The following is a 26,754-nucleotide window of genomic DNA, read 5'->3' as shown; positions in this document are numbered from 1 at the left end:
AAAAAAAAAAACAACAAAACCCTTTGTTTTAAGGGTTTAAGACCAAAATGATGTTTTCAGTTTGAAAAACAAAATATGACTGAACTCGCTCAGTCCTACTCCTTTTTAATGAAACCAATTTCCTTCAAGTTTTCTTACTTCTTACTATTAGTACACAGGAAGGTTTTGTGATTTTCACTTTCTGTGAGCCTGTGCAGCATCTCTTTAATACCTTCTGCTTTCTTTGGATTTAACCACTGTCAAAACAATTGTTTAAAGAGATCTAAAGGAAATTAAGAAAAAAATATGTCTCTGAAGTCAGAAAATCTTCAAAGATGTCCATTCAAGTAGACTTCTGCATCGATCTGATATTGCCTGGATAGTGCTGACACTCGATGCCCTTGTGAATTTTGTTATGAGCACGCATTTGCTAAAGCTTTTGAGAACAACAACAAAAAAATCAGCATATTTTCTCAGTTGGTCTGTTAGCCATTCAAGGTTACTTCAAGGATCCTTTTGTTTTCCTACTTTTTATGAGAAAAGCGCTGTTTTATCAAAGTGTTTGTATCAAGGCAGCAGAAAACAAGGTTATTCGCAAGGAAAAGCAGGGTACAATGATAACACTGGCAAAGGCCATTAGTAAATCAACAGGGATAAAGCAGAGTTCATGTAAATATTTCCATGCATAGGTTCAAAAACCCAAAATGTGAATGCAGCTGCAAAAGTGAAGTACCCTTCCCTTTTGTTGTATTATCTAAAGATAATAGTTAAACACTATACGATTCTAAATAAACATTTAGTTAAAAAGTTAAAACCATTTCCAAACTTTTTTTTACCAGATCAAAAGCAACAATTTTACTTAGCTTGTTTGTGTGTTTATATGTTTGTTTAAACTATACAAATTGGCCTGCAGTAGAACTGCTGTATCTCTAAAAGCAAATCAGTGGCTGCAAAAGCAGATGGTGAAACCTCTGTGCAGATGCTGCAGCCATTATCTGAAATCCTGGCATGAGTGTTCTGGAATAGGACCCTCAGAGGCTGATGTGTCCACATCCCTCATAGGCACATATTTCTGGGTTCTCTGCTTGGAAATCCACTCTCCATTTTCTTTCACTTTCTAAAAACAGGCCTCTAAAAACACTGGCCTTCCAGGCCTTTCATCTTATTGTAGGTGTTTTTTCTCACATTGCACCAAATCCTCTTTCATTCCAAACCCCAAATTCAGGGAGGTGATGGAGTCGCTGTCCCTGGAGGTGATATGTGAATGAGGAATGGAGAGACATTGTTTAGTGGGCATGGTGGTGGTGGGTTGCCCGTTTGATTAGGTGATCTTAGTGGTCTTTTCCAACCTTAATGATTCTATGATTCTCAGCAAAAATATCTCTGCTCTTTCTGATCCCTGCATTTACCTTCCTCATATCTAAATAAGAATGTCAAAACATTTATTTGCACCAGATCACCTGTCCCAGAGCGCAGCAGATGCCTGCTGCTCTGCCCCTCCTCTACCTGCTGCAATCTGTGTATGGTCTCTGCTGCCTCCTGTGCTCCACATCTAAATGGTGTAAAAATTAGAGATTCTAGTGTTGTGATTGCTATAAGTTACATACCTAGCAAGCCAGTCACAGTGCAGATTTGCATCGTTTAACTGTTAATCCATGCTTACTTCCTCGAAAGCAAAAATCAGAAAAGCAGTGAAAGACAATGTTATATTCCAGTTCCAGAAGTGAGGATCATAATGTGAAACCTGAGGGATGGAGGGCTGGACATTAAGAGACTACTTTGCTTAATTCTTTCTGTGCATACAAGAAGTTTGAATAAAAGTGCATATTCAAGACATACAACAACCTGTCAGACTGACCTAACAAGGGGAACACAGAGTTCTACCTGCAGGACTTGAAGAGTGTGAGTACGTGAGCCCTTCTGAAGCTGCTGAGACCCTCTCATTGAATGAAACCAAATGCAAACAACAAATGAGAAGCTCCCTCTACCAAAATCCAGTATTCCATGCCTCGCAACAGGAGGGAAAAATGAAATTTGATTACAGGACTCAGCTATTTGAATTCAAGGATGTAGCTTGACTTCTACATGATTTCTGTGAATTGCTCCAGGTGAAGAACACTCAGTCAGCAGCAAATGGATCAAAAATCGAAAGGCGACTTCAGAAGGATAACATCTTTCTCCAAAAGATTTCAATGTTAAAGTAAAAATGAAAATTACTAAGCAACTGCAGCAACTTTCAGGCTGGAAGTGAGAACTGATCCCACATCTCAGGAACATACAAAATGCTTGTATTAGCAAACCTAGCTAAAGATACTAAAGAGAAACACATTCAAAAAATCTAACCTGTTGCTGTTATTGGGAAAATCATAGTTGGTCTGGAAATTGGGAAATTGGGAAAAAAACCTAGATATTAGGAAGAAATTCTTTACTGTGAGGGTGGTGAGACACTGCAACAGATTGACCAGTAAGGTTGTGGATGTCCCCTCCATGGTAGCATTCAGGGCCAGGCTGGATGTGGCTTTGAGCAGCCTAGTCTAGTGGGAGGTGTCCCTGCCTACAGCAGGGAGTTGGAACTATGTTGATTTTAAAGGTCCCTTCCAACACAAATCATTCTATGATTCTATGATTCTATGATCCTTACAAGTCCCTACCAAACATTGATCCCATGAGTACAACACCAGCAGCATTGCAAGTGACTCAAAACATTTTGTGAATGTGCACATCTGAAAATTTTAAAGCATTTCAGGTGACTGGATAACCATAAGTGGTCCATTTGTCTGTCTAGCTGCTGTGCAGCCACTGGACAGAGCCAAGCAGCAATTAGGCCCTATGGGCTGCATTCAGGATGGGTACCTCTCTGGCTTACCAGCTGTCAAAGCAAAAACAGGAAGGCCTCTCTCCAAAATGTCTAAGCAAAAGTGTTAAGAATACACTGTAGTCTCTGCATTTTCTCCCCATCAGCAATCTGCAGTTCTGCAGAATGGTAATTCCATTTCCTGCTGAGATTTTATTTAGTCGGTTCAGGTCAATTTTGCTTGCGTCAAAACAGAAGATTACAGAAACAGGAAACTGAGACCACTTCCAATGGGTGAAATAAATGTCCTTAAATATTACAACACAAGGATGTTGAGGTGATTGCTGAGGCTTGATCAGCCCTCTGAGTAATAAATACTTCTTGTGGTCCAGCAACGCAGAAATCCCTAATGCTAAAGGAGGCTTGGAGCTGTCATGAGTGGACGAGACTCCGGAGGAGATGGTGAAGGTGACACAACGCACACAGGTCTCCTGAAACCTGTCAGCCAAGGGAGAGGCTCCAGCACAAGAGGGCTTACGTTGAGACTCAAAACCCATCCGCATGGCTGATGTCTAGAAGGGGCCTTCCAACCAGAGGGCTCTACAGGAAGTGACGACTGCTGGGGACAGTTGGGTTCCATGTGACAAAGCTGCCAATACATTACATCTTGTGTGGCTATGGGACCAAGACTGGGTCTGTCTTAAAGCTAACACTGAAAAATTAATGCTTATCCAGTCCAGTTCCCCAGCTGACCAGACAGTTTAAACAGGGGGGGGTCAAAGAGTGTCCCTCTGCAGCAGACACAGATCATAGAATCATAGAATGGCCTGGGTTGAAATGATCACACACACAATGATCATCTAGTTTCAACCCCCCTGCCATGTGCAGGGTCGCTAACCACCAGACCAGGCTGCCCAGAGCCACATCCAGCCTGGCCTTGAATGCCTCCAGGGATGGGGCATCCACAAACTCCTCTGGCAGCCTGTTCCAGTGTGTCACCACAGATGCACCAGCTCTATCAGCAGCCGCCTTTAGTTACACCAGATGAGATGGCATCTTATCTGCTCTTTTCCTGCAGCTTTACAGGCTGTCATATCAACCAGTGAGAAGAGCATGAACACCAGCTGGAGTTCTTTCTTCAGAGGTTGAGGAAGCACTTAGGAGTACTTGTTCCAATCTGAATTCTGTATTGGATACAATAAGTGATCCCAGCTGCAATTCTTCCTTCAGCTAAGGCCTCTATCATAGAAATTATTAGAAAAGAGAACAGATCCTTTACACACAAAATACTGAAAACAGAGCCTAATTTTCATACACTACGGGGCAAAACTTTTTTTTTTTCCCTGAGAAAACTAATTCTGGATAGGAATTAATGAAACTAGTTATTAAATTAATTTGAAAAATATCAAAATTTCACTTCTTGTACCTAAGATAATGGGGAAGTGGCTTTTAGGAAGATCCTCCAAAAGAAAAAGCCATTTTTCCATGGTGTTGTGTTTTCAGGAGAAGACAAGGTGCTTGGACAGCCAAGAAAGCAAATGCTTTGGATTTGCTCAAATACGACTTACTGGTTGAAGAAAGCTGATTTACGTGGTATAACTAGTTTCATTAATAAATAATAAAAATTTAATAAATAACAACAAACAAATAAAATTCAAGAAGTAAAAAGCAGTAAATGGATAAGTTGGATTTCTCAAGAATAAACTCTGATTGAACTAACTATTTCCTTCACTGACAAGCCACAGGAATGAAAGCAAAGTGAATGTACAATACCTTAGGTTCAGGAAGGCTTCTGACATTTTTTTTCCATTACAATTGTAAAGTCCAGAAAAAATGACTATGCCATGCACATTTGGCTAAAAAAGTACAGTTGTAGAAGGTTTTTAAACTAAGGAAAAGCTTTGCATGTGGCCTTCTAATGCTCTGTTTAGACCAGGCAAACCTACTCAATATTCTCATGGACAGCCTGGGTAATAAGATGGCTGAGATGGAATTAAAAAAAAGGAAGTACATCTGACAAAATGAATGAGTGCCCTTGATCAAAACTACTGAAATTAAGTGAAAGCAAAAAACAGTGTTTCATAAGATATCAAATATATAGTTGTATTTGTGTAGTAACTGGATTGAAGAGATCTAGGATGGAAAATTAAATTTAGATGCTGCTGCTGTAAAATCAAACCAAACTACATTTGGAGAGGAGAAAGACAGGAGACAACACTTAGAGGTGAGGAGGCTGGTGTTATTGGCAAGTGAGAATTGCTATTTGGGACTCCATGCTTTGCCAGTAGTACTGGGAAAAGAATGTAAGTACATGGGAAGGAGGGAAAAAAAGACTGGTAAAGGAACATGTTGTTTATCTTTCAAAAAGAAGTTTAATTGTGGGAAAAATCAGTGCTGGTAAAGTCACTCAATATGGACATGGGATTTGGGACACTGCACAATCAGCTTTATTGAGTATTTTTAAGAGTAAGTTAGTCACACAGCTCTTAGAAGTGACAAAAGTCAGTGCTGTCCAACTTCCTGACCTGACACATCACAAATTAAAGTCTTTATAAAATTAAAAGCTACCAGACTGGTACAGCCAGGAAGGCAGATCCGTGAGTTTCACGTGAAGAAAATGTCAGTGGCTCTTCAACAGTTCCACCAATTCATAGCAATTAACCAACCCAAGTCTCATCAACCATACCTACAGAGAGCAGCCCTTCTCTCAGCACCTGATGCAGCCATGGGGCACGGAGCCAGCCCAGGTGCCAAGCTGCTGTGCCAGTTCAGGGGCCAAAGTTCTGGGTACACAGATTGCTCCACGGAGCAGCACTGAATTAGAAAGACCCTGAAGTTTCTTCCAACTCATTGGGCCTTTGTAATACCAAGTCTTAAACAGCAGCTCACAACTCGGATACCATGCTGGCTGACTGCTTACAGTTTGATGAAGAAAGACAGAAAAAGGAAAAAAACATCTCCCAAGCCAGAACTGAATCACAGTATGTTCCATTAGTGTTCCAGTTTGCATGCAACTACAGAATGGCTTAGGTTGGAAGGGATCTCAAAGATCACGTAGTTCCAATCTCGCACCACAGGCAGTGTTGTCAAATAAATCAGGCACCAGCTCAGCTGTCCAGGGCCCCATCCAACCCAGCCTCAAGCACCTCCAGGGATGGGGCACCCACAGCTTCTTTGGGCAGCTGTGCCACTGCCTCATGGTCCTCTGAGAGAAAAGTTCCCCTGACATCTAATCTAAATCATAGAATCACAGAATCATAGAATTGCTCAGGTTGGAAAAGACCTCAAAAATCATCGAGTCCAACCACAACCTATCCATACTACCCTAACTAACAACCCTCTGCTACATCATGTCCCTGAGCACCACATCCAAAAGGTTTTTAAACACATCCAGGGATGGTGACTCAACCACCTCGCTGCGGAGCCTATTCCAGTGCTTAACAACCCTTTCAGGAAAGAAGTTTTTCCTGATATCCAACCTAAACTTACCCTGCGCAACTCCAGGGTAATTTCCCCTCGTCCTGTCACCTAGACTTTTTTTACTTTCAACTCCAACCCGTTACCACTCCCTGCCCCTGACCGCAGGCACAGAACTCAGCAGCACCTACGCTCCTTCTCCCGCTCTCCTGCCGAGAGACAGCCGCACCGCCGCAGCTCCATCCCGGAGGGGGCGGGGCGTGCCGCGGAGCTCCGCCCCCCCAAGCCGGCGGGAGACGGCCGCGCGCGCGCGCGCCCCGCGGCTACCTCAGCACTTCCGGGTCGGGGGCGGGGCCAGGCGAGGAGGTTGGTGCGTGACGTTGCCGGAGGGCTCCGGGCCGCTCGGCGCTTGTTATTGTTCTCGCCTCGCGCTCCGACCGCCGCCGCGTCCTTCCGCGGGCGCCTCGGGGAGTGGCGGGAGAAGAGCGGCGAGCGAGAGAGAGATAAAGAGAGCGGCCGATAGGGGCGGGAGGCGGCGGGGCGGAGGTCGGAGGGAGCGGCCGTTAACCGTTTCGAACTCTCCGCAGCGCGAGCCCGGCCAGCGGGGGCGAGGGGAGAGCGCGCGCATCACGAAGGAGCGAGCGAGAGGCGGCGGCGGGCGGCCATGGCCTACGCGTATCTCTTCAAGTACATCATCATCGGGGACACGGGTAAGCGGGGGCGGCCGGGGGCGGGCGGAGCGAGCGCGGGGCCCGGCTCCCCGTTCCCATTTCCGCAGTGCTGGCGTCGCCGACGTGGTGGCTTTGCGCGCTGGGAGGCGGCTCCCCGCCCCTGCGCCGGGCCCCGCCCGGGGCCTCCGCCCGCCGCTCGGCCTCGGGGCCCGCCGCCGTCTCGCCGCTCCTCTCGCAGCGCTGCCTGCGGCGTCCGGCGGGCCGAGCGGCGGCTGTCACCGCGGGGCCCGAGCCTGGATGCCGCCCCGCCCGCGGGCGGCTATCGGGGGCCGCCGTGCCGTGGCTGCGGGCAGCCCGCTAAGGTGTCCGGAGGAATGCGGAAAAAAAGCCTCGTCTCCTTCTCGATTTCTTTATTTTTTTCCCCGCTGATGCTGTCATCCCCTCTCTCATCCTTCGTAGAAACTCGCGGTGCACTGGTTCTCACCGCCACGTAGCAAATAACCCTGCTTACTGCGTTTATACCACTGTTGCTGTGAGCTTCACTGCACGCTGATAGAAACTGCTGTCTGAAGGTTCTTAGCCAGTGTATTCTGTGTGCCCTTGGCACAGGATGGATTTGGTAGCATGTTTCCATTCCAGCTGTTGTCAGGGGGAGGTAACTAACGTAGTTATTGTGCCTGTGCATCATGCGTCTTCCCTGTTGTTTTCCTCATACCTGAGTAAATACCTCTTTCAGTAGCTTTGATGACGCAGATGTCATCTTGCATATTCTTACAGGGATACTTCCATAATTGTACTTCATGAGCCAAACTGTAGTTGGAGTGCAATTGGACATGGCAGTTGCATTACACATGAGGTTATTAAATATACTGGTTGCAATTACTATGTTTTTTTCTTCCTTTTTTTTTTTTTTTTCCTCTGAACTCTGCAAGCATTTTTGAGGCTGCTGAAGTAGAAGCTGTAGTACAAATGTCTGTTAAGAGAGAAATCACAGTTTTAAGGTTTAAGATAAGTGAAAATCCTGATATGTTTTTTTTTCTTGAATGTTTGAGTGAGTGACAGTTCATTAACCCAAAAGCATGGGAGAATACCTGAGCAGCTTCAGGGGAAGAAGCAAGTTTGTCTGCCCAGGAGCGTGCAAAATAGTAATGCAGAGTTCAGAGTGATGGTGCTTCAGAACAGGTCATCAATTCTGCTGCATTTCTAAAGCTGTGATTGCTGAAGTGGTAGGGAAGACAGCAAACAAGTGCTTTGGTGTATTGATTGTATGCTGATTAAATTTTTAGAATGAACTTGCCATAATGCAGCGATCTGTGCTGCAATTCAGTTGCTTGAAATGAGAAATGCAGAATTGATGTGTGTTACTCCTGTCGCTGTTTCAGATTCTTGAGAGCCAAATATGGATATAGTAAGATAGAGAAGGGAGATATGAGAAAACATGTCACAAATTTATTTTTTGTTTTGTTGTTGGGTTTGTGGTTTTTTCTTTTAGTTTCTTTGGCTTTTATTCAAAATTGCTACAGGAAGCTAATTAAAACCAATGCAATGATCATTCTTGAAGTAAACGAATGCCTATGGCAGAAAGTTGGTTTTGCTTTCGATCAGATCTCCTATGACTCTTTTAGTATTCTAATATAGCTAGTACAGAAGAGACAATTCATGTTGTGCTCAGCTTGTTGCCAAAAATGCTGTGATGCTGTGATACGTGTTGCTACTGTTACTCATCCAAAGACAGCTGAACTGGTAGCTCTGTTTATGGGAATTAACAATGGGTGGGGGTTATCTCGATCTGTTCCAGTGGTGTTTTGTCACAGGGTTACCACCAGTGGCCTGGCATACCATGTGATTTTCACAGCAGTACAGAAATTTATCCCTGAGACTTGAGAGTCTTTGGAAGTGGATCAACCACTTGGTGACTCAGCAATTGGTTGTAAACAAACTGTAGGAGAAAAGTAACCAAGGACAGATGTTAACATTTAGTTCGTATTCTTTTTCAGCACTACAAAGCAAAGTGGGTTATGCAAGCTGAAAACAAAAGAAAGAAAAAACCTGCAGTTATACAAGACACCTGCATGTGTCTTCTCTAAATTGTGACTCCTGGTGCTTTCATCTACTTAAACACAGGAATTCAGGATGATCTCAGCCTCTTAAAATGACAGCCACAGGAATTGACTGTGCAACACTGTCTTTTGCTTAAGAGATCTTGTCCCTTTGCTTGTCTTGTTTTTCATTGACATTCTTTTTCAGTGGCTTATTGTTCTGCTGCTACTTCAAGCACTGTAGCTTTATGAACATGGGGTTCATTCTGTTGTGATTGCTATATTATTTATCTAAAAAAGAAAAAGGTGTGTTGTGGGAGAACACATGGCTGTTCCTCAGGTCTTCAGGCATCACTGTTGTGAATCTACATGGTTTTTACACTGGTATGAGTGGGGCAGCAGCTGTAGAATTTAATTGTTGGTGTCTTCAAGGGAAAAATGCAAGCATTACAGAACACTGGCTGCTGTTAGAGTTATCAGGTGAAGTCTTTTGGTCTGGATGTTTCCTAAACACAGGAGTTTGCTGATGTGCTTAGGAACATGTGTGGAGTGTAATGCTTGGGGCTTAGTCCTGAGACCTTTGCGTTATGACTGATGGGGTATTTTTTAGCTTGATTGAAGGTGGAAGGTGATGTGTTCCTCTGCTCTTTCCAACACATCTGCTTTTGGCCATCAGTTGAAGTTTAGGTGGACTTTGATCTGAGTCAGGGTGAACACTCCTAGCACACAGAGGTTGCCAAGTTTTGTAGTTGGTGTCTGAAAGTCTTCCTGTTCTCAGAAGTTTTGCTATATGACAGTGAAATCTCCTTTCCAGGTTAAATGTGTTCATTACCAGTATTACTATTACTATGTAATACTATCTCTCTCTCTCTCTCTCTCTCTCTCTCATTTTATATATATATATATATAATAACTATATATATAAATATAGTGTATATATATACTATATAATACTAACATATTGCTATATAGGAAGAAAATGATGCATAAAATTTCTGTGAGTAGTAGGGCTGGATTTCCTCCATTCCATGAAATAGGATTTTCTGGTATTAGAGTATGTTTAGTAGTTTCCATTAGAGACTGTTACAGAACTTTAGTATATCTGAAATACCAGTTTTGCAACAGTCAGATTTCTTGCCACCAACATAATTTGTCAGTTGTGTTCCAACTAAATGTCTGTGTATGATCAGCATTGCTGCATCTTTCGTGAGCGGGTCTGTCTTCCTCTTTTCTTTGATGTGTTAGTTCAGCAATCCTCAGAGTTCCTTGTGTAATGAACTTCTTGCCTTCTAAATTTGGTAAATAATTGCTACCTATAAGCCAAGGGTATCTCTGTTGTTCCTCTAAGGCAAAGATAAGAGAAAGTAGGATGGCTTTATGATCTTGCTTTCCTTACCTGAACAGCTAACTTTACTCTGGAATGTCAGCTGTTTCACTTGTCCAGGAGATTCTCAGATGTCGAAATTAAGTGATTGAATTGGCTTTATTTTTATCTCGTCTCTTTTTGAAATGTCTCCAGTGTCACTGCACTTTGCTCTAGGATAGCCATTATTTGCTGGCAGTATGCAAGGCAAAAGCCTCTCACCCTTAATTTCTACAAGTATGTTACAATAGTTCTTAACTAGACAGGTTTTCATCTCTCTGGAGCTGGTGTTAACAGTAAAAGAATAGTTTGAGGACTTCTTCATACTGAAAATCAGGAAACTGGACCTACGCTACTTAGACCTTGCCTTGAGATGCTTTTGATGACACTGTGATCCCAAAAATGTAGATATTATGTATTGTGTAAGTACATCTTAGATTCTTAGAAGTGGTGAACTAGAAATAACAAACTGTAAACACACTTGTAGAAATGGTTTGTTACTGTTTGCCCTCATACTAATTCTAATGTTCAGTTAGTAAAAAGGTTTTATTCAAGTTTTTTTACTGAATGGCTGGCAATTTTCTAAGTCTGTTGGGATCATCTAGAATACAAACAGTTTTCTACAACCTTGTGTAGTTCTATTAGAAATAATTTCTGTTTTTAAAACCTATAGAGTTAGCAGTTGAGTTGTGCCATGCAACAAGGAATGTGATAAAGCTGAATGTTCCCTTCAGTTTGTTGATCTGGACTGTATTTTAATGGAGAAATGAAAAGTAGCATTATTGATTTCAGATGCATCACTGTAAATAATGTACAGCAATGTTGGTTTGTTGGTTTTTTTTTTATTATTATTATTTTTTAGCATTAGGTTAAAAAGCCATTTTTACAGTACTGTTTTTCACAAGTATATGTAGCCATCATGAAGGATTTTGAAGGTTGTTTTGCTTTCTTGTCCCTGGTATATGAAGTCCCTTTGCTTTGTCAATAGCAGTTTAAAGCTGCGTAGTCTCTCCTTCCTATTGATTTTATTTAAAAGAAAAAAAATCAGTTAATGAGAGAGTTGTCTGACAGACAGCCGTCTGATAAGAGTTTAAGGATAATCTTTGCTTTAAGTTAATGTCTTATTATGCTTAGCCCTGTGGAAGAGTCAAATGCAGCTTTACTTTGCTGAGTTGGAAAAATGTGCTGTATTTGGAAAGGAAGGAGAGAACGAGTGAGCTGCAGCCTGTGATGAGGCAAGGGGTTCATGAAACATCTGGAAGCAATCTGCAACAGTGCAGACTACTGTAAAGAACCACAAGTCGCTCATAAGCCAGATTAGAAGTCTGTATCTTGTGACATCTTTACTATTTAATTATCTGGTTTAAATCTGATTTGGTTTTTAAGTCTGTTATTTGAGACTTGCCTGTTGAGGCAGGTTTTAGCCTATTTAAAGATTTATTTTTGTTTGTTTCCTTAATAGAAGTAGGAGAAGCAGGAAGCTTCTCCTTCATCCTTCATCTCAGTATTGTGGCTTTGGTTACTTGGGGATCCAGCTAACGTCGTTGATCACAGGTAAAAGGGAGGTCTGGCTCCTCATAATCTCATGGACATCTTTGCACTCCAGTATGAGCTGATTTAGCTCACAGATGCAGTAGAAGAGTCCTTAAGTTTTGAGTTAACTACTTACTGGGTTGGCCCAGGAAATTGCTACCTAGGTTGGGGCGCTTTCAAGAGCAGGAAATGGACCTAGGAAAATTGGTGAGAGTGACATACTCACAGGAGTAGGTTTTTGCCACTGTGGGTGGTGAGCTGATTGGTCACCCTGTCTTGTGAAGCAACAAGAAAAAATAGTCTGAGGTGCCTGAGCTAATCCAGTGCTTATCTGCTGCCAAAATGGGAGGTGCTGGTTATATCTTGTCAATTTCTGCTTCTGAGCTATTGGTGTCAGTACTTGTCCCATCCTTCACAAAGAGAGTTCAGTTCACAAAAGTGATTTAAAGAAACGAAGCCAAGCAGGTGTGATCAGAAAAGTGTAAGAGCCATTCTGAGTAAAGAGGCAGAATTGTGTGGGAAGGAGTGAGTCTACCTGTCAGAGGAGGTTAGCAGTTTAACTACAGAGATTTGCTGTCAGAATTCAGTATCGATACCCCAGCTGTGATGACTGCAGTTGCAGTTGGGTTTTTTTTCCTTTTGTCACCTTTCTGGGGTTATAGCAGAGCTTATGTGAACAAGTTAGGAAGTGAGCTTAGCTTTCCCCCACCCACACACTATTTATTTTTGCATTGTTGGTTTTGAGACAGGTTAGCTTTCTAAGACAGACATCAGTGGAGAGAACAGGAGTGCAGCACTTAGATGGGTGTAAATTGTTGTGGATCCCTATCTGCTGGCTGTAATTTGAGAGTAGGCGAGTTTAGTCTAGTGGTAATAAAAACCTGGAAGTTCCTTTAGGAAGATAGCAGTGCACCTCTGACTTTGCAGCTGACAGTTAATCAAGCATAAAAATATGTATTTCTTTTCCTTTTCTTGAGTTATTTACGGAGACTCAGGAGCTGGAAGGGAAGAAGTAACCAAGTCTGTTTTCTTGTCAAAGCAATTGAACTGGTTTATCTGTATCATCACTAGTGCTGTGGTTCCAGAGCTGCTTTCTAAATTGCTACAAGCAGGCTCTGCTGCTAGAGGGATCAACTCTTTATTTATTTTGTATTCCTTGTCTCACGCATGTTCTAATATTTTGGGTGACTGTAGTTTTCTGCGGAATCAGTTTCTTGATTTAGCTCACTGTGTAATCTCGTGAGCGAGAAGGGACAGATTAGCTTTCCTGCTTTGCTGCTCTGCTTGCTGAGCAGTGAAATGAATGCTGGTGCTGGAGTCCGGAGGTGTTGAAGCATCTCTGGGCCGGTGGGGACCATAGCAAAGGTGTGGCAATGTTTTGCGTAGGGAAATTGACTGCAGAGCAGCACCTGGATAAAGAGGAAGCTGTTCTGAAAGGCAGAGACATTTGGAGACCCCTTAGGCTGGTGGTTTGGAATACAGAGATGAAAGAGTGAAGTAGTACTGTGGCGCAGCTTCACATCACTTTCTGTCACTGAGTACTAAGAAATGAAGTGATTCTGCAATAGGGTCTTGCAAAGAAACATGCTGCTCCCTTCTGAGCACATAATCTGTTGCTTGAATTTGTTCCTAAGCAAAAGCTTTTGTTTGCTGTTTGTTGGTGAAACGTATCCAAGATCTGCTGGTATCTCGTTTTAAGGGTTTTTTCTCCCCTGGGAATGGTTTGTCTGAAATAATTGTTGCAGTAAAACAGAGTGAGTTGATAAATAACTGAATCTATCCCTTCTGTGTTGTACAACTCACTAGCATGAGACATGTTCCTAGGGAGTCCGCCTCATTTCAGGCAGAAGACTTACAGTGCTAAGACTATGATTATCTCACAAATAGCCACTTTGCTCAAGAATGAACCAGTAAAGTTAGCGTAAGACATTTGTGTGACAATTAATTATCTGCCATGCAACTGTGAGATCATCTTTGCAGCCCTGATGTACCTTACATGATGGTAAACTGTTCAGGACTTAATAGGCCTCCTCTTTCTGATAAAGGTTGCTGTGTCTGTGGTAGCACAGTCTGCTCGTGCTCTAGAAGTGCGTGGCTCACAAGCTAATGTAATAAGAAATGTCTTGTTACAAATTTGCAGTGTGTTAAAACTACAAAATGAAACCAAAATGTTGCTATTAAATGTAGGTGTTACAATATTTATAAGCATTATCTGAAGATGAATTATAGCATAAATCTGAGAGGAGCTGCAGCTTTGTTTGCAACTTTTTGTGAAATTTATTCAGTGCAACACTTACGGACTTCCACAGGCTTTCGCTGGAGGGTGTGGAAGTAGCAGGAATGGCACTGAATAAAAACTGGTTCATTTCTTCTGTTTCTGTTGAGTGAACCTGTCAGTCTGCTCCCAAAAACCTTCTATAAGAACATACAGTTTCAGGCATCTTGGTCATTTTATAGTGCTAACTACAGACCACGCGTGTGTCAGAGGGCTGTGCCTGTCCATCATCTGGTCTGTGCTGACCATAGTGTTTGTATGTTCATCTAAACCAACGAGCTGCTCATCAGCCTTCCAAGCAGAAAGATCAGATTGCTGCCTGAGAACTGGTGCTGGGACACCGAATCAAGTGTCATTTTGTTGATTGAATTTTGAAGTGTTTTTCTAATGATGGTAAGATTTTTGCTGGTAATAGCTGATGATAGGTTTGAGCTTCTGGTTTATTCAGTGATACTTGAAATTACTTTTTCAAGTTAATGGCAAAAGCTTTTCTGTGTTCTATTTCTGGATTGATTTATAGGTTGTTTTTGTAAGTGAGATGATGATTATGTTCTGTGGTGGGGCAGCTGTATTTCAATAGTGGTGATATAAAAGTTATCTCTGTATGTAAACACTGCTCTGGGGGTACTATAATGGCTGTTATTTTAAGACTTCTTAGAGATCTGTGTTCTCTATCTCTACAGCTCCAGTATTCTGCCTGTTCTTCAATCTGTTTTGTCCAGCACTTGCCCATTCCTCTTCTTCTTCTGTCATGTCCACTAACTTTGTTGGAGGCTGAATGGGACATAACCTCTAACTGCTTCCCAGTTTCTGGCAGAGAGAGCTACAGGAAAAGAACAAAAAACAACCATCTGTTAAGGCCAATGCTGTAAACTTTGCCTTGGGCTGTAGTTCCATGCCACTCTAAGCTGTTGATCTGCCGGCTGCTGCATTTCTCTTCCCTCATTTGAACTCACTCTCATGCTTGTCTGACCTTGCATTAAGCCATTTGTTCGCTTTGTCACTTCTCTTGTCAGGTTAGCATGCTAACCCAGCAAAAAACTAAAATGGCTTAGTCCAGTGAGTTCTGAAACTGTGTGGAGAAGGGAGCATGAACATCCTGCAAGAGTAGGGACAGCAGCACCAGGGACTGGCTTAGCTGGCTGCAATTGCTGCCTCAGTTGTTATTTACCTCCAAGTGATGAAATGCAAGACTCCTATCGCTGTGAGCTTTAACTGTAACTGCTTTTAGCTTTTAAGACTAAACTGACAGATGTGTGGTGATTCTGATGGAGTAGGGTTTGGTTTCTTGTGAAACTATACTAAAAAAACTCTGGGAATGTTGAAGTTAGCAGTAGAAAGATAAATGTCATTATATGCAAACCTCTGGTATGCGTATCTTGTATCTTAAAATATGGTTCTACTTTTACTTGTCCCTCCTTTTTCTTTTTTTTTCTGTTATCTTGTTTTATCAGGCATGTTGCTCCTGATCAGCTGTTGCTGACCTCTGATATGTAGCTGAACTAGCCTTACCTCCCTGTACAGTTTAAACAAAGTCCAGCAGGAGAATGGCTGCTACAGTATCCCATTTTGATATTGCAGAATTTAAATGTGTAGAAGTCAAACGCGTGATTGCCAAGCTGTATAAGGCTAGAAATATGATTTAGCAGAACTGAAAGAATTGTACCTTCCAAGTAAAAGAACAAGAATAAACTACTTGTGATTAGTCAGTGTTTACAAATGCCAGTAGTTTGAGTATTCCTTTCAGCTGTATCTGCTTTTATGTACTTTCATGTACAGAAGAAATTGCCCATTTGCTGACCAGTGTCTGTGTAGTATGAATTAGTTAACCCATGTGGATCTGAGATCAGGATAGCTGTGTTATCCTGTTCAGTTGTAATGTGAGCTCATTTGTTCCTAATTCTGCATAGACTGCTTTTTGGCCTGTTGGGAACTAGTGAGCAGTAAGTAGCACATAATGGTCACAGGCAGCCCACAAATACCTGTTGTTACCTCAGCTGATAAATTAGGAGATGTGGCAGCGAGGTGTTATTGAGGATGATGTTAGCTCAAGAGAAAGCTGAAACTCCTGGAAGAGAGGTAGACATAGGATTGTGATGAGGAGCAGCAAGCCCTGTAGGTAGAGTGGTGAGAGGATATGGAATAGTGCTTTGAAAGTCTGTTAGGAAACCTTTTTTCTCAGTCTTAAAGGCAGAACTGCTACTTCAAAATAATTAAATAACTATTTTAATACTTATGAAACTGTTACGAGAGAGTTGTGTTTATATGAGTGAAAGTTTGAAACTCAGTATTTCAGGTTCTAGTGATGAATTTTTAAACAATATACATCATTCACCTCAGTTGATTTATATTGACTCTTGACAGATTATTTCAGAATTTACTTAAAACTTTTCTCTTTTTTCTTTTTTTCAGGTGTTGGGAAATCATGTTTATTGTTACAGTTCACAGATAAGCGTTTTCAACCAGTCCATGATCTCACTATTGGTACGTCTCTTTGGTTCCCCCACAATACTGATGTGTTGTTTTGAAATGTATTTAAGATTGGTTTGTTTGATTGGCCTTTTTTTAAGGGTTTTAAGCAACTAGGATATCTCTGCACGTGTTTATGAGTTTGTGCTAAGCTACTGTTGGATTTTTTTTCTTATTAATGCAGCAGCAAATCCTTAGCTATGAGCGTTTGTTAGCGAATAAAGTCAAATGGAGGCCTGTTTCTTACTTGGAAGATAATCAGAATCTGAAATAACAACAAAAATCATAACTATCTCAGTTGTCTTTTGCTAAAAGGCTGAAAACTAAATGCGGATAGAATTGAAATGCACTGAAGGTGATGCGAATGGCAGGCTTTTCACTAGGGGCAGAGCCTGTAGCTCAGCCTCTAGCTACAGAACTTTGAAGACAAGTAGAAGATAAAACCAAAGCAAAGTTAACCTTAAAGATGAATAAGCAAGTTTGGCAAGATTAGCTTACTGATAGCAAAGAATTATGTGTAAATGATGTGTGTCCCTTCCACTGTTTGGAAGGGACAGGTATTTCCATAACTTCTCAGTTGGTTGAGGACTGTTTGTGTTGGTAGGATTTGATATTCCTACTGTAGGAAGTGAATAAATGTTCTCAGAATGCATTGTCTCTGTGTCTCTTACCACAGTAAATGATACCAACTTCTGTTTATATTTCCACATAAAATAAGAGGAATAGTGTGGGAATAAAATTTTCTGTGGACAAACGTAGTCTTCAGATCAGTTTCACTGTTAAGCATAACAAATGCTAGCCTTTAGTAAGTTTGCAGAACCTTTGAACTTGTTCATGTTACTTCAAAGAACCTGTTAAGCTTTCCTTCAGATCACGCTGAGCATTGTACAGAATATGTCCCTAGTCTTTATTTGTAGTTTGTGTCCTGGAATAGGTAGACTTCCTGTGTTGGGAGGTACTAAAATAGACACGTGATACATAAACAGATATTTTTCATGTAACAGAATGTATGCTGGGGCTTAGTTATGGCCATCTGATACAATTCAAACTATTGGAGTCACATCAATTTTCATATACTTCTGATGTCTTGGCAGCAGGTAGGCTAGCTGAATGAAAAGCCTGAGCTGATTCACGGATGTATAATTTATTGTCATCTTTTCTTCTTTGGTCCTGCCCAATATATGACACCCATAAAAACATATGCCTTTGGCAGTCTGTGGCACATTTCTGTGTCTCAGCAACTTGATAAGCTGTGGGAAACAGCTTCACTTCGGCAGGATGGCTGTAGTGCCAGTTCAGTTCCTGCCATACAGCTGACATCTAAGAGCAGGTACAGAAGCTAGTGGCATGAGGAAGTGAGCCTAGATAGCAACATAGTGAGTCATGTGGGAATGGAGCATGGGAAGCTGCTTGGAAAAGAAGAAAAGGGGTATAGGCTGAAAGCTTCCTTGAGCATTACTGATAGGGCATGTCTGTTTTGGCTAGAATACTTCTCTCATTTACTATAAACAGATTTAGGATGACAGAGATGGAGAACATGGATTCAAACTGATACAAATGCCCATGTGGGGCAAGATAGGATGGGTTGGTATTATCTTAGGTGCTTCCAGCTGATGATGTTAAAACCCCAGAGGACCTGTAGATTTTGAAAGGCCTATGTAAAGCAAGCACTTTCTTATCAATACAGTACAACAATTTTACCAAACAGGAGTTCAGTTTATATTTCTACTGTGGGCAGCTCAGAAGAGAATGGAAATTAAAATTAGACGTGGGGAAGACAGTTACTTCAAACGTGTAAAATTCCACCTAAAATTTTAGTATGGCTAGCCTAGCATATTATTTCTGAAATTCAGACATAAACCTTCAATGAAAATCAGAAGAAAGAAGACAGAAGAGTATCTGCTTCTGTATAGTCTGTCTTTTAGCTACATGCAGAGTTGTGCATAACTGAAATAGGATACTCAAACCTAGTAACTTAAAATGCAACAACTATCCATATAGTTTTCGTTCGAAAATGAAAGTATCTGCCATTGAAATAATTGAAGCAGGGAAAAGCTGCATGATTCAGTTAACAGACAGACAAAACCAGACTATGGTTTTTGTAGATGGAATGGATGACAAAAACTACTGTGAAGTTTTGTTGGCTGAACTCATGGTGTTCACAATTTCTCCTCAACTGCAAACCTGACAAGTTTCTGTTCCCTCTTTAAGAGAACATAGTTTCAAACTGGGTTGTTTCAAGTTCAGGTTTTGCTCTTAGCAGCTATTTTGATGGAACAGGATAAATACTTTCGACTTTTCTGTGAGGCTGAGTGTAGAACTAAACATTTAGGAAGGTTGCTGAGTTTAAATCAGCTGCTCAGTATCTGTATTTTTGAGATCAGATAATAAATTTTGACGCTTCTGTTACTCTTAAGCACTTTCCTCTGGCTTGGCACTCAACATCAGACCACTGCCTTTCACTTGCTCCCTCATTATCACACCTTCCCTCATTCTTTTTATTTTGCATGTGATTACTGCAAGTTGTTCAGATGATAGAGCACAGTGTTCTTTGGCCAATGGGTTCTATTTGGCTCTGGTATCCTGTGGGAGGGAGAGTGGTTTCCTTCCTGCCTCTCCCTTCCCAAAAGTCATTAATTCTGCAGAAAGTAACTGTGCCCCAAAACATTCACAGCAAGCTTTTGAGAAGGTGTTTGGAGTCCTTCAAGGTGAGGATTGAAGACATGAATCTAGACAATTTTAAATGAAGTTTACACTTTTAAATCTCTTTTCTAATGAAATAGTAGATGTGTGAATCATACCTTAATGGAAACTTTGTAGTCTTGTAGTTATGTAAATTAACTCTCTGTGTTTTTTCATATTTTAAATACTATAGCAATAGCTTCAAATTTATGCTTCATTTACTCTTACTGATCTCAGAATTTCTTTAAAAGACTGGTAGAAAATGCTGGATTTTTCCACTGAAGAAATTCATTTGTTGATTGGATATTTTTTTTTCCCCTTCTTCTGCTGCTTACCAGATTTGATCTTCAACTAGATTGGATTTTGGAAACATTTTTTCATAAAGGCAGATGAATTCTAATTAATAGAGTAATAGAATTTATCTTGTTGAAGGTGACATTCTTTTGATTGTTTTGACCATTCTGTTGATAACGAATTGTAGACTTAAGTTCTTCTAAACTGCCTGTAGTAATAAAACATTGGCAGAGTGTTAAAAATGACCACAGCTCTGTTCGTTTCTCTGTTTGTACCCAAGCACATGGGTATTTTTCTGCTCTGAGAAAGACCTATTGAATCATTTTGAAAACTTGGTGGGAAATATCTCCTTAGCACTTGCTCTAATCAATATATTTATAAAGCAATTGGGAAGTTACAGCTTTCTTCCTTCTGGAAAATATTCAGGCTCTTTAAAGCAGCTCAAAAATTAACTAAAGCAGGAGGAGAAATAGATTATAAACTACTGTGAATGCAGGAACATATGTTAACTCAGTATTGTATTTCTAGGAAACATTCTTCTTTCTGATGTCTTCTAATAATGTAACCTTCTATTACATCTATCCAGGTGTAGAATTTGGGGCTCGAATGATCACTATTGATGGAAAACAAATAAAGCTTCAGATATGGGATACGGTAAGTAATAAATTATTTAAACATGTCTCCTCTGGCTTTTTCTTTTGTTGTTCTGGTTAAGCTCCCCATGATCTACACCATGTTAGTCTAAGTCATGCAGCTTTCTGTGACTTCCATGAACATGAAATCTTTTTAGCAAATTTTTCTTTTTTGATGTAATGTGCTCTTAAAACTTTGCAAATTGCTGCTGTTTACAGCATAACCCAGCTTCCACAAGCAATGCTTACTCAGATTTGAGAGACTCTTTTTCTTTTTTCCAAAACTCGCTGTTCTGCTTTTCAGAACTTAGATTTCTCTAAGTAGTCTCTATGCTCATGCAAAGTTTGGCTGAATGTCACTTTCTGTTGGCTTGTGTCTACTAGTTCTGTTCAAGAGCTCCCTAGAGTAGATTTTTGCGTTTGCAGTGCAGGATGTAAAAGATTCCGCTCACTGTTTTCACGGAAACCGTCAAGACCTCCAGTTCACTGTAGTCATCATAATACTTGGATGGTTAAGAAGGGACTGGTGAAAGCTTAAAGTTTCAAAATGCCTACCAAAACAAACCCGAAGACCTTGACTTTCAGGGGGAGTTCAGATTAAAACATGTATTAACAAAGTCAGATATATTGGTGGTTGCTGTAGCACTGACAAGTTGGCCTCAGTGTTCTTGTCATGATTCAACGTCTCTGAGACACCCAATACCAATAGCTCTGTCTTTTTTGTGTGCTTAACTGTTTGATAAATCACAGTTTCATTTCCTTTTCCAAAAGCCTTTTAAGATACCTTTAGGAACCCACAGATTCACGTTTGTGTTCTTTCTGGCATAGCAAATCAATGAACGGAGATGTGTTCATATATATGTGTATATCTAAAAATGTAAACAAAAGCAGTACTTTAGCTAACTTCATAGCTAAAATCTGACGTGCCTTACTTATTCTACAAGTTCATCTTCTAAAATCGCATCTAAAACCTGTGCCTCCTTACATATTCTCTGTGGTATAAGTGAATTATGTTCAGATTGTGTATCAAGCTTTTTGTAAGCCAGGGCGTTTTTACAGCTACAGCTGTGGATTTGCAAACTACCAAGATAGCTGAGACTTCATAAGTTCAATAGGCAACCAGAGGGTAGCATAAACAGAAGTTTCAAGAGCAAACCTTTAGTATGTAGCTTAACTAGGAAAATCCTAGTACCCTAAAATTGGGGCAGATTGTCTGCAGATAAAATTACTATTTTTGCTGCCGATGTAGTCACTGCATTTTATTAATCAAATCAATTTGAAAGATAATGTGCTGTTACCTGTTTCCCGGATACGCGTGAGCTTTACCTATTTTGTAGTAGATTGTTTTCCTTTCTGCCTCGGATTGAGTAGCTCTTCTGTCTGTTTGGCTACTTACGTGCAAGCAAAGTATCTGATAGCCACAAATTCAGTGGAGTTGCTTTTGATTATAAATTATGAGGTGTTTTTTGGCAGGGATTTTATTTGGCTAGATTCTTAACTGATAACATAAAGATATTCAAAATACTAATTGGAAGATTTCATATTCTCTAAATAGACTGGGGAATTGTAGTTAATAATTTATGAACTGTAAGCAGTGAATGACTTAGTATGTTGCCTGGAGTTAAAATGTAAACTGTGTGCAGACTTTTTTAAACACAGGATAAATCTATTGTAATCAAGTCTCATAAGCATACCTACGTTCAGTTTTGAGCTACGGCTCAGTTTTGAGCTTGGCTGTAAAGGTATTAAAAAAATAGTAAGATAAGAAATACAGTGAAGCACATTTCAAGCATACACATGTCAAGGTACATAAATATGTCCGTAATGACCAAAGTCACTTTGTCTCTGTTGTTTGTCTGGGCTAAACATTGCCTGGATTTCATTTTCTGTTGGCAAAAGCTGGTAATTGTTGCTAGTGCTATGCTTATATTTATTAAGCTGTAACAATTTCTATTCCAGAAAAGAAAGTTCATTTTTACAGGTATCACTAAGAAAACTTGATACATTGAGTCACAGCACCACCACTTCTCTGATTTAGTGCTGTTCTTACATGCCAACTTCTGATCTGTCACTGGGCAAGAAACATCTTGAGGAAGGCATGAGAAATGGAAAACTAGATAAAATGTTTCCCCTGATTAAAAGTAAATGAGGACTTTGGCTTTCTTAAGCAAATTTTTCTTGCCTGATATTTCAGTGCTATGGTATCAGTTTGTCGTCTTCAGCTCCAAGGAAAAGTGTATCCCTTAGTTCCTTAGTGAAGGACAGTGTATGGAAGCCGCAGCATACCTCACTGCAGGAGTAGATTAAGGGGCAGCTGAAGTAAACAGCGTTGTATGTCAGTGAGATCCGTTCGTGTGGTTTCTGCTTTTTTGTACCATAACTCAAGACTTCGTTAGCTTCTTAGTTTGATTCAGGAGTGGGCTGCAGGAACAGGGTCTGCTTACTGCACTCTGGATTTCATGTGGGAGTACACAAACTGGATTCCTTTTGGATGAGGCTGCATTGGAAGATATGCTCAAGGAATGCCACGTGTGCCTATTAGCATTTGTAGTCCAGTATTTGTTTTTGTGAGCTGATGTCTGGTAAAACTTGTCTGAAGTGAAATAAAAACAAAATACTGGGGGGAAAAAAAACCCAACAACAACTTGCGTAAAAGATGCTTGGTATGAGCACTGCGTACTTGTGCTCAGTGTTGCAGTCTCAGGACTGCTTCTGTTTATACATTGACACCAGCAGCCAATGCATCCCCTCATCATCTCCCAGCAGTGGAGGCTGCTTCTGGATAAATTCTCCCTGCTGCCTGGCTCCAGAAACGTGGTGCTGTGTGTGCTGTGGCGCGTCAAGGTGCTTAGGTCTGGAAGTCCTTGGATTTCACTTCCGCTTCCTGACACTTTTAGGCCAGTCAAGTGGGGTGCAGATATTAATTGTCATCAATTAATTATCAAATTATTCTTTTGTCTTGTCTGCCTCTAGGTTATTTTATTTCCTCTGATCTTTACCTTATTAAAGATTTTCATCAGTTGGAAAGATTGAGAAGCAGTTTTGTTTAAAAAAAAAAAAAAAAAGTTATCAGGTAATTTACTAGTATGAGAAGTTTGGATGCTCTTTTCTTTTGGAAGAGTGTGATAGCTGAGCTTGCATCAGTTACCAGCATCCCCTTTCTGTCTGGGGACCTAGAAGTAGAAGTGGCCTGTAGAAGCTGGTAAGGATCAGCCACAGTGTTTGTTCTGGGAGCTGTTTAGCTTCACAGGGTTAAATAAGCTGTGTAGATGAAGGTTGCTTGTCTTGTGGCAGTACAACACTGAGAAATATAAAAATCATTTCTCCTCAGAAAAAAAGACTTCATTGTTGCAGAATGCTGCTGGGCTTGTTACCAGGCTGAGTCAATATCTTTCTTTTTATTATTGGGGGGGTAGGGGTGTTCTGAATCATATTTATTGTTACTTACATCATTGTTAGAAAATAAGCATGGTTTTTCTAGTTTTCTCCTTGAGTTTTTGTAGATGTGGGGGTGGCAGTTTCGGACAATGAATTATTCCTTGTAAGCCCGTATTTAAAAACAAAACAAACAATGACCAAAAAAGAAAAAGACCTCTGCATTTTGGATTTGTTAGACAAGTTTGAAATTCCTTTCTTATAAACTGTGTTCAAATACTTGTGTTGTTTTCATGTAAGTTTTCTAACTGAATTAGCAGTGGTTTTGTTGATTTGGTGGTTTTTTGTTCGTTTTTTTGCTAACTGGGAGCTTGCACCAAAAAAGGTGTGTTTGTGCAGGATGGAAAGTATAATTGAAGGCATGTCTCTCTTTTTTTTTTTTTTCTTTCAATAAAACTGTACTATGACATGTCTGCATTGAGATATTTGGACTCTACCAATCCTTCTTGGAATCTCAGTTACCCTTAATGTATGAGTTCAAGTGATCCTAGTTACTTAAAGGTTTCATATATATTTATAAACTGAAATAATTCATGAGGGTGCTTCTAATAGTGGAGAGTTGAAGCTTTCTGTTTCTGTTAGTGTGTTGGGAATTGCTTTGAATGTCTAAATTGCATGGATTCAACATCAGGAAAGAAAGGCATGTGTATAGTTCCACCCTTGGGTATTCTTATTCTTCATGAAATTTCAGTTCTTATTAGGATGCTGACAGAGTTATTTTTGAAGCAGTTTCTAACTTGACTGAATAATCCGTTAAGCCTGACATTTTTACAAGTTTTAATGAATTTGTATTCACCTGCATCTTTTAGTTCCATCTCTTCTACAAGAGATGGATCATAGTAAAGAACACTTTTGCTGGAAGGCACTACTGTTGTTTTCTTATCTTTACACTGCCTTTATGCTTTTTTCTTATAATAGATGTTAATAAATTATCTGAAAATTATTTTATTCCAGAGTAAGAGAGATAATGGCAAGATTAAAAGGCTGACTGTGAAGGATATGTTTTGCTCTTCTCCCTTTCTGGAACATTTTATTTGGGGGATCAACTTGTTGAAGTAGATCCCAACTGGCAGTTGTCATAAGTAGTCTGACAGTGGCATGGACTGGTTAATTATTTTTTCAGTTTACATATAGGTTGCTCCAAAAGTAATGCCTGCTTTTATTTCCATGGAAATTACAACAGGTGCGAAGAATGCAATAACACTATTTGGTAGGGAAAATTTTCAGCTACAAAACAGTTTTTCAACATAACCACCATTATTAGCTATGCATTTTCACCAGCAGTGAACAAGAGCTTGCATGTTGGGCTTATAAAAGAAAAAAAAAAAAAAAAAAAAATCTGCACCAACAGAGTTGACCTGCTGTTGCCACTGGTGAAATGCACCACCCACTGCAAGTGTTGATGAGTGTCAATGGTGCAGTTTTTTTTCACATGGAGGAATTCACTTTCACCCCTTTGCTTTATTTGCACTTCCGTGTCAGACACCATTTGATCAATCTGTCCATCTGCTTCCATCTGTCACGTGGCAGCAAAATGTAATGGAATATTGGCAGGAAGATTCAGTCTCTACTGCCATACTACCACCACCATCTGTTTCTGACGTCATGTGCCAGTGTAATAACATAAGTGGCTTTACTTTTGGAGCAGTCCTCATAGATTCAAAAATACACAGTTCAGGATCTTTCAAAGTACCCTTTTTGGTCACTGGATGAGGAGCTGCAAGATATGGTTTAGTGGCTTGTGGTAGCAATGGTAATGGGAGGACAGTTGGACTAGATGGTCTTGCAGGTCATTTCCAATCTCGTGATTCTGTAACAGAGACTTGTCTATAATTTTCACAACTGAACCCTCCACAGCTACACTGCACCCTTGGAAATGTTGCTGAGATTTCCTATAGGAAATGTAATACTTGAAGTCTTTTCCCTCATGTGCCACAGGCGTGTCAACTGTAACACAGTTAATGGCCTGGGAAACTTGAACACAGGGCCTTCATCTCTGTGTAGGTAATGTGATGGATAATGCTTTACATTAATTACATTATGCCATTATTTTGAAGTTGCACCTTGGTCTGTACAGAGATTTATATTTAAAGAGCAGGAATACGTTCATGCAGCTGAGCAGTTCACGCAGGGATTAAGATTTTTAGTACTGTTTTGAAGACTTGTAACTCAAGTCTCATTTCAGACAGTTTATCTTCATTAGCTGATACTGTGTGAACTGTAAAAGCTCACAGTCCAAAAGACAACCAAAACAGGTGTTATTTAACAAAGAATCAGTTGTTTATCAGAGGCTCACTTTTTCTCTTTTCCAGCAAGCTACTACTCATGCCAGAACTAGCACCCTTTAACCTAGGGAGAAAAGAGGCATGTTCAGGCCTGTGTAGCATGGTTGAACACTGATTCCTGTAGGCTACTTTGCCAGGGCTAGAGTTTCTATGAGTGAAATAGCTGCTGTTGTCTGTTATCTGAAACAGCTTCCACCTTCTCCCTTCCTCTACAGTGTAACTCTGAAAGTGGGTGTAACCTGACATTGCATCAGAGCAAAGGCTTGTGTTGTCTCTACCAGATGTAATTAGGCCTTCATTTAGTGTCTGCTGCCACTAACTACTAACTCCCCTGCCCCCTACTCCCTCATTCAATCTCTGGCATATGTTGCTGAAAAATTAAACAACTGTGTCAGGCAGAGTGTTACCAACCCATTGAAGGAAGTGCTCCTTCCCCTCTGCTCAGCAGGTGGGGAGGCCACACCTGAAATGCTGTGTCCTGTTCTGGGTTCCCAGTACGAGAGACCTGGGTGTATTGGAGAGTCCAGCAAGATGATGGATGAAGGGACTGGAGCAGCATTCCTTGAAGAGATGCTGAGAGAGCTGGGACCCTTCAGCCTTCAGGAGCCTTAAGGGAGAACTCTTACCAGGGTCTGTAAATGCCTGAAGGGGGTATGCAGTGAAGATGGACCCCAGTGGCAGGACGAGATGTCATGGGCACAAACTGGAATGCAGGGAGTTTCCTTTCAACACCTGGGAACGCTTCTTTGGGAAAGAAAAAGAAAATCTCTGTGAATGACTGTGTGCTGCCTCAGGTTCCCTAGGAAGGTTGTGATCTCTGCTTTGGAGATCTTCAGAAGCTGTCTGAACGTGGCCCTGGGCACCCAGCTCTGAGTATCCCTGCTTA

The 26,754-nt window shown here is 40.8% G+C and overlaps 1 protein-coding gene across 2 annotated transcripts in view; it reads left to right on the top strand.

The window, feature by feature from the left end:
• The first annotated feature begins 6,794 nt into the window (after window positions 1–6,794).
• The window catches only part of RAB2A (RAB2A, member RAS oncogene family), a 42,371-nt gene continuing 22,411 nt past the window's right edge, over window positions 6,795–26,754 (top strand). Inside the window, exons 1-3 of one of the 2 annotated variants that reach the window (XM_042836558.1) lie at window positions 6,795–6,900; window positions 16,484–16,555; window positions 20,103–20,170. In XM_042836558.1, the coding sequence (XP_042692492.1) occupies window positions 6,855–6,900; window positions 16,484–16,555; window positions 20,103–20,170 (186 nt within the window). In that variant the 5' untranslated portion in view covers window positions 6,795–6,854. Of the gene's footprint in view, window positions 6,901–11,794; window positions 11,818–16,483; window positions 16,556–20,102; window positions 20,171–26,754 lie in introns of those variants that run through there. The other variant, XM_042836566.1, reaches the window with a different exon arrangement.

The sequence above is a fragment of the Centrocercus urophasianus genome, unplaced genomic scaffold, assembly GCF_019232065.1.
Source record: "Centrocercus urophasianus isolate 14NV4802_14NV808 unplaced genomic scaffold, USGS_Curo_1.0 seq_11, whole genome shotgun sequence".
Taxonomy (NCBI): Eukaryota; Metazoa; Chordata; class Aves; order Galliformes; family Phasianidae; genus Centrocercus; species Centrocercus urophasianus.
The sequence above is the reverse complement of the archived record's forward strand: the minus strand, read 5'-3'. Positions and strand labels throughout refer to the sequence as shown.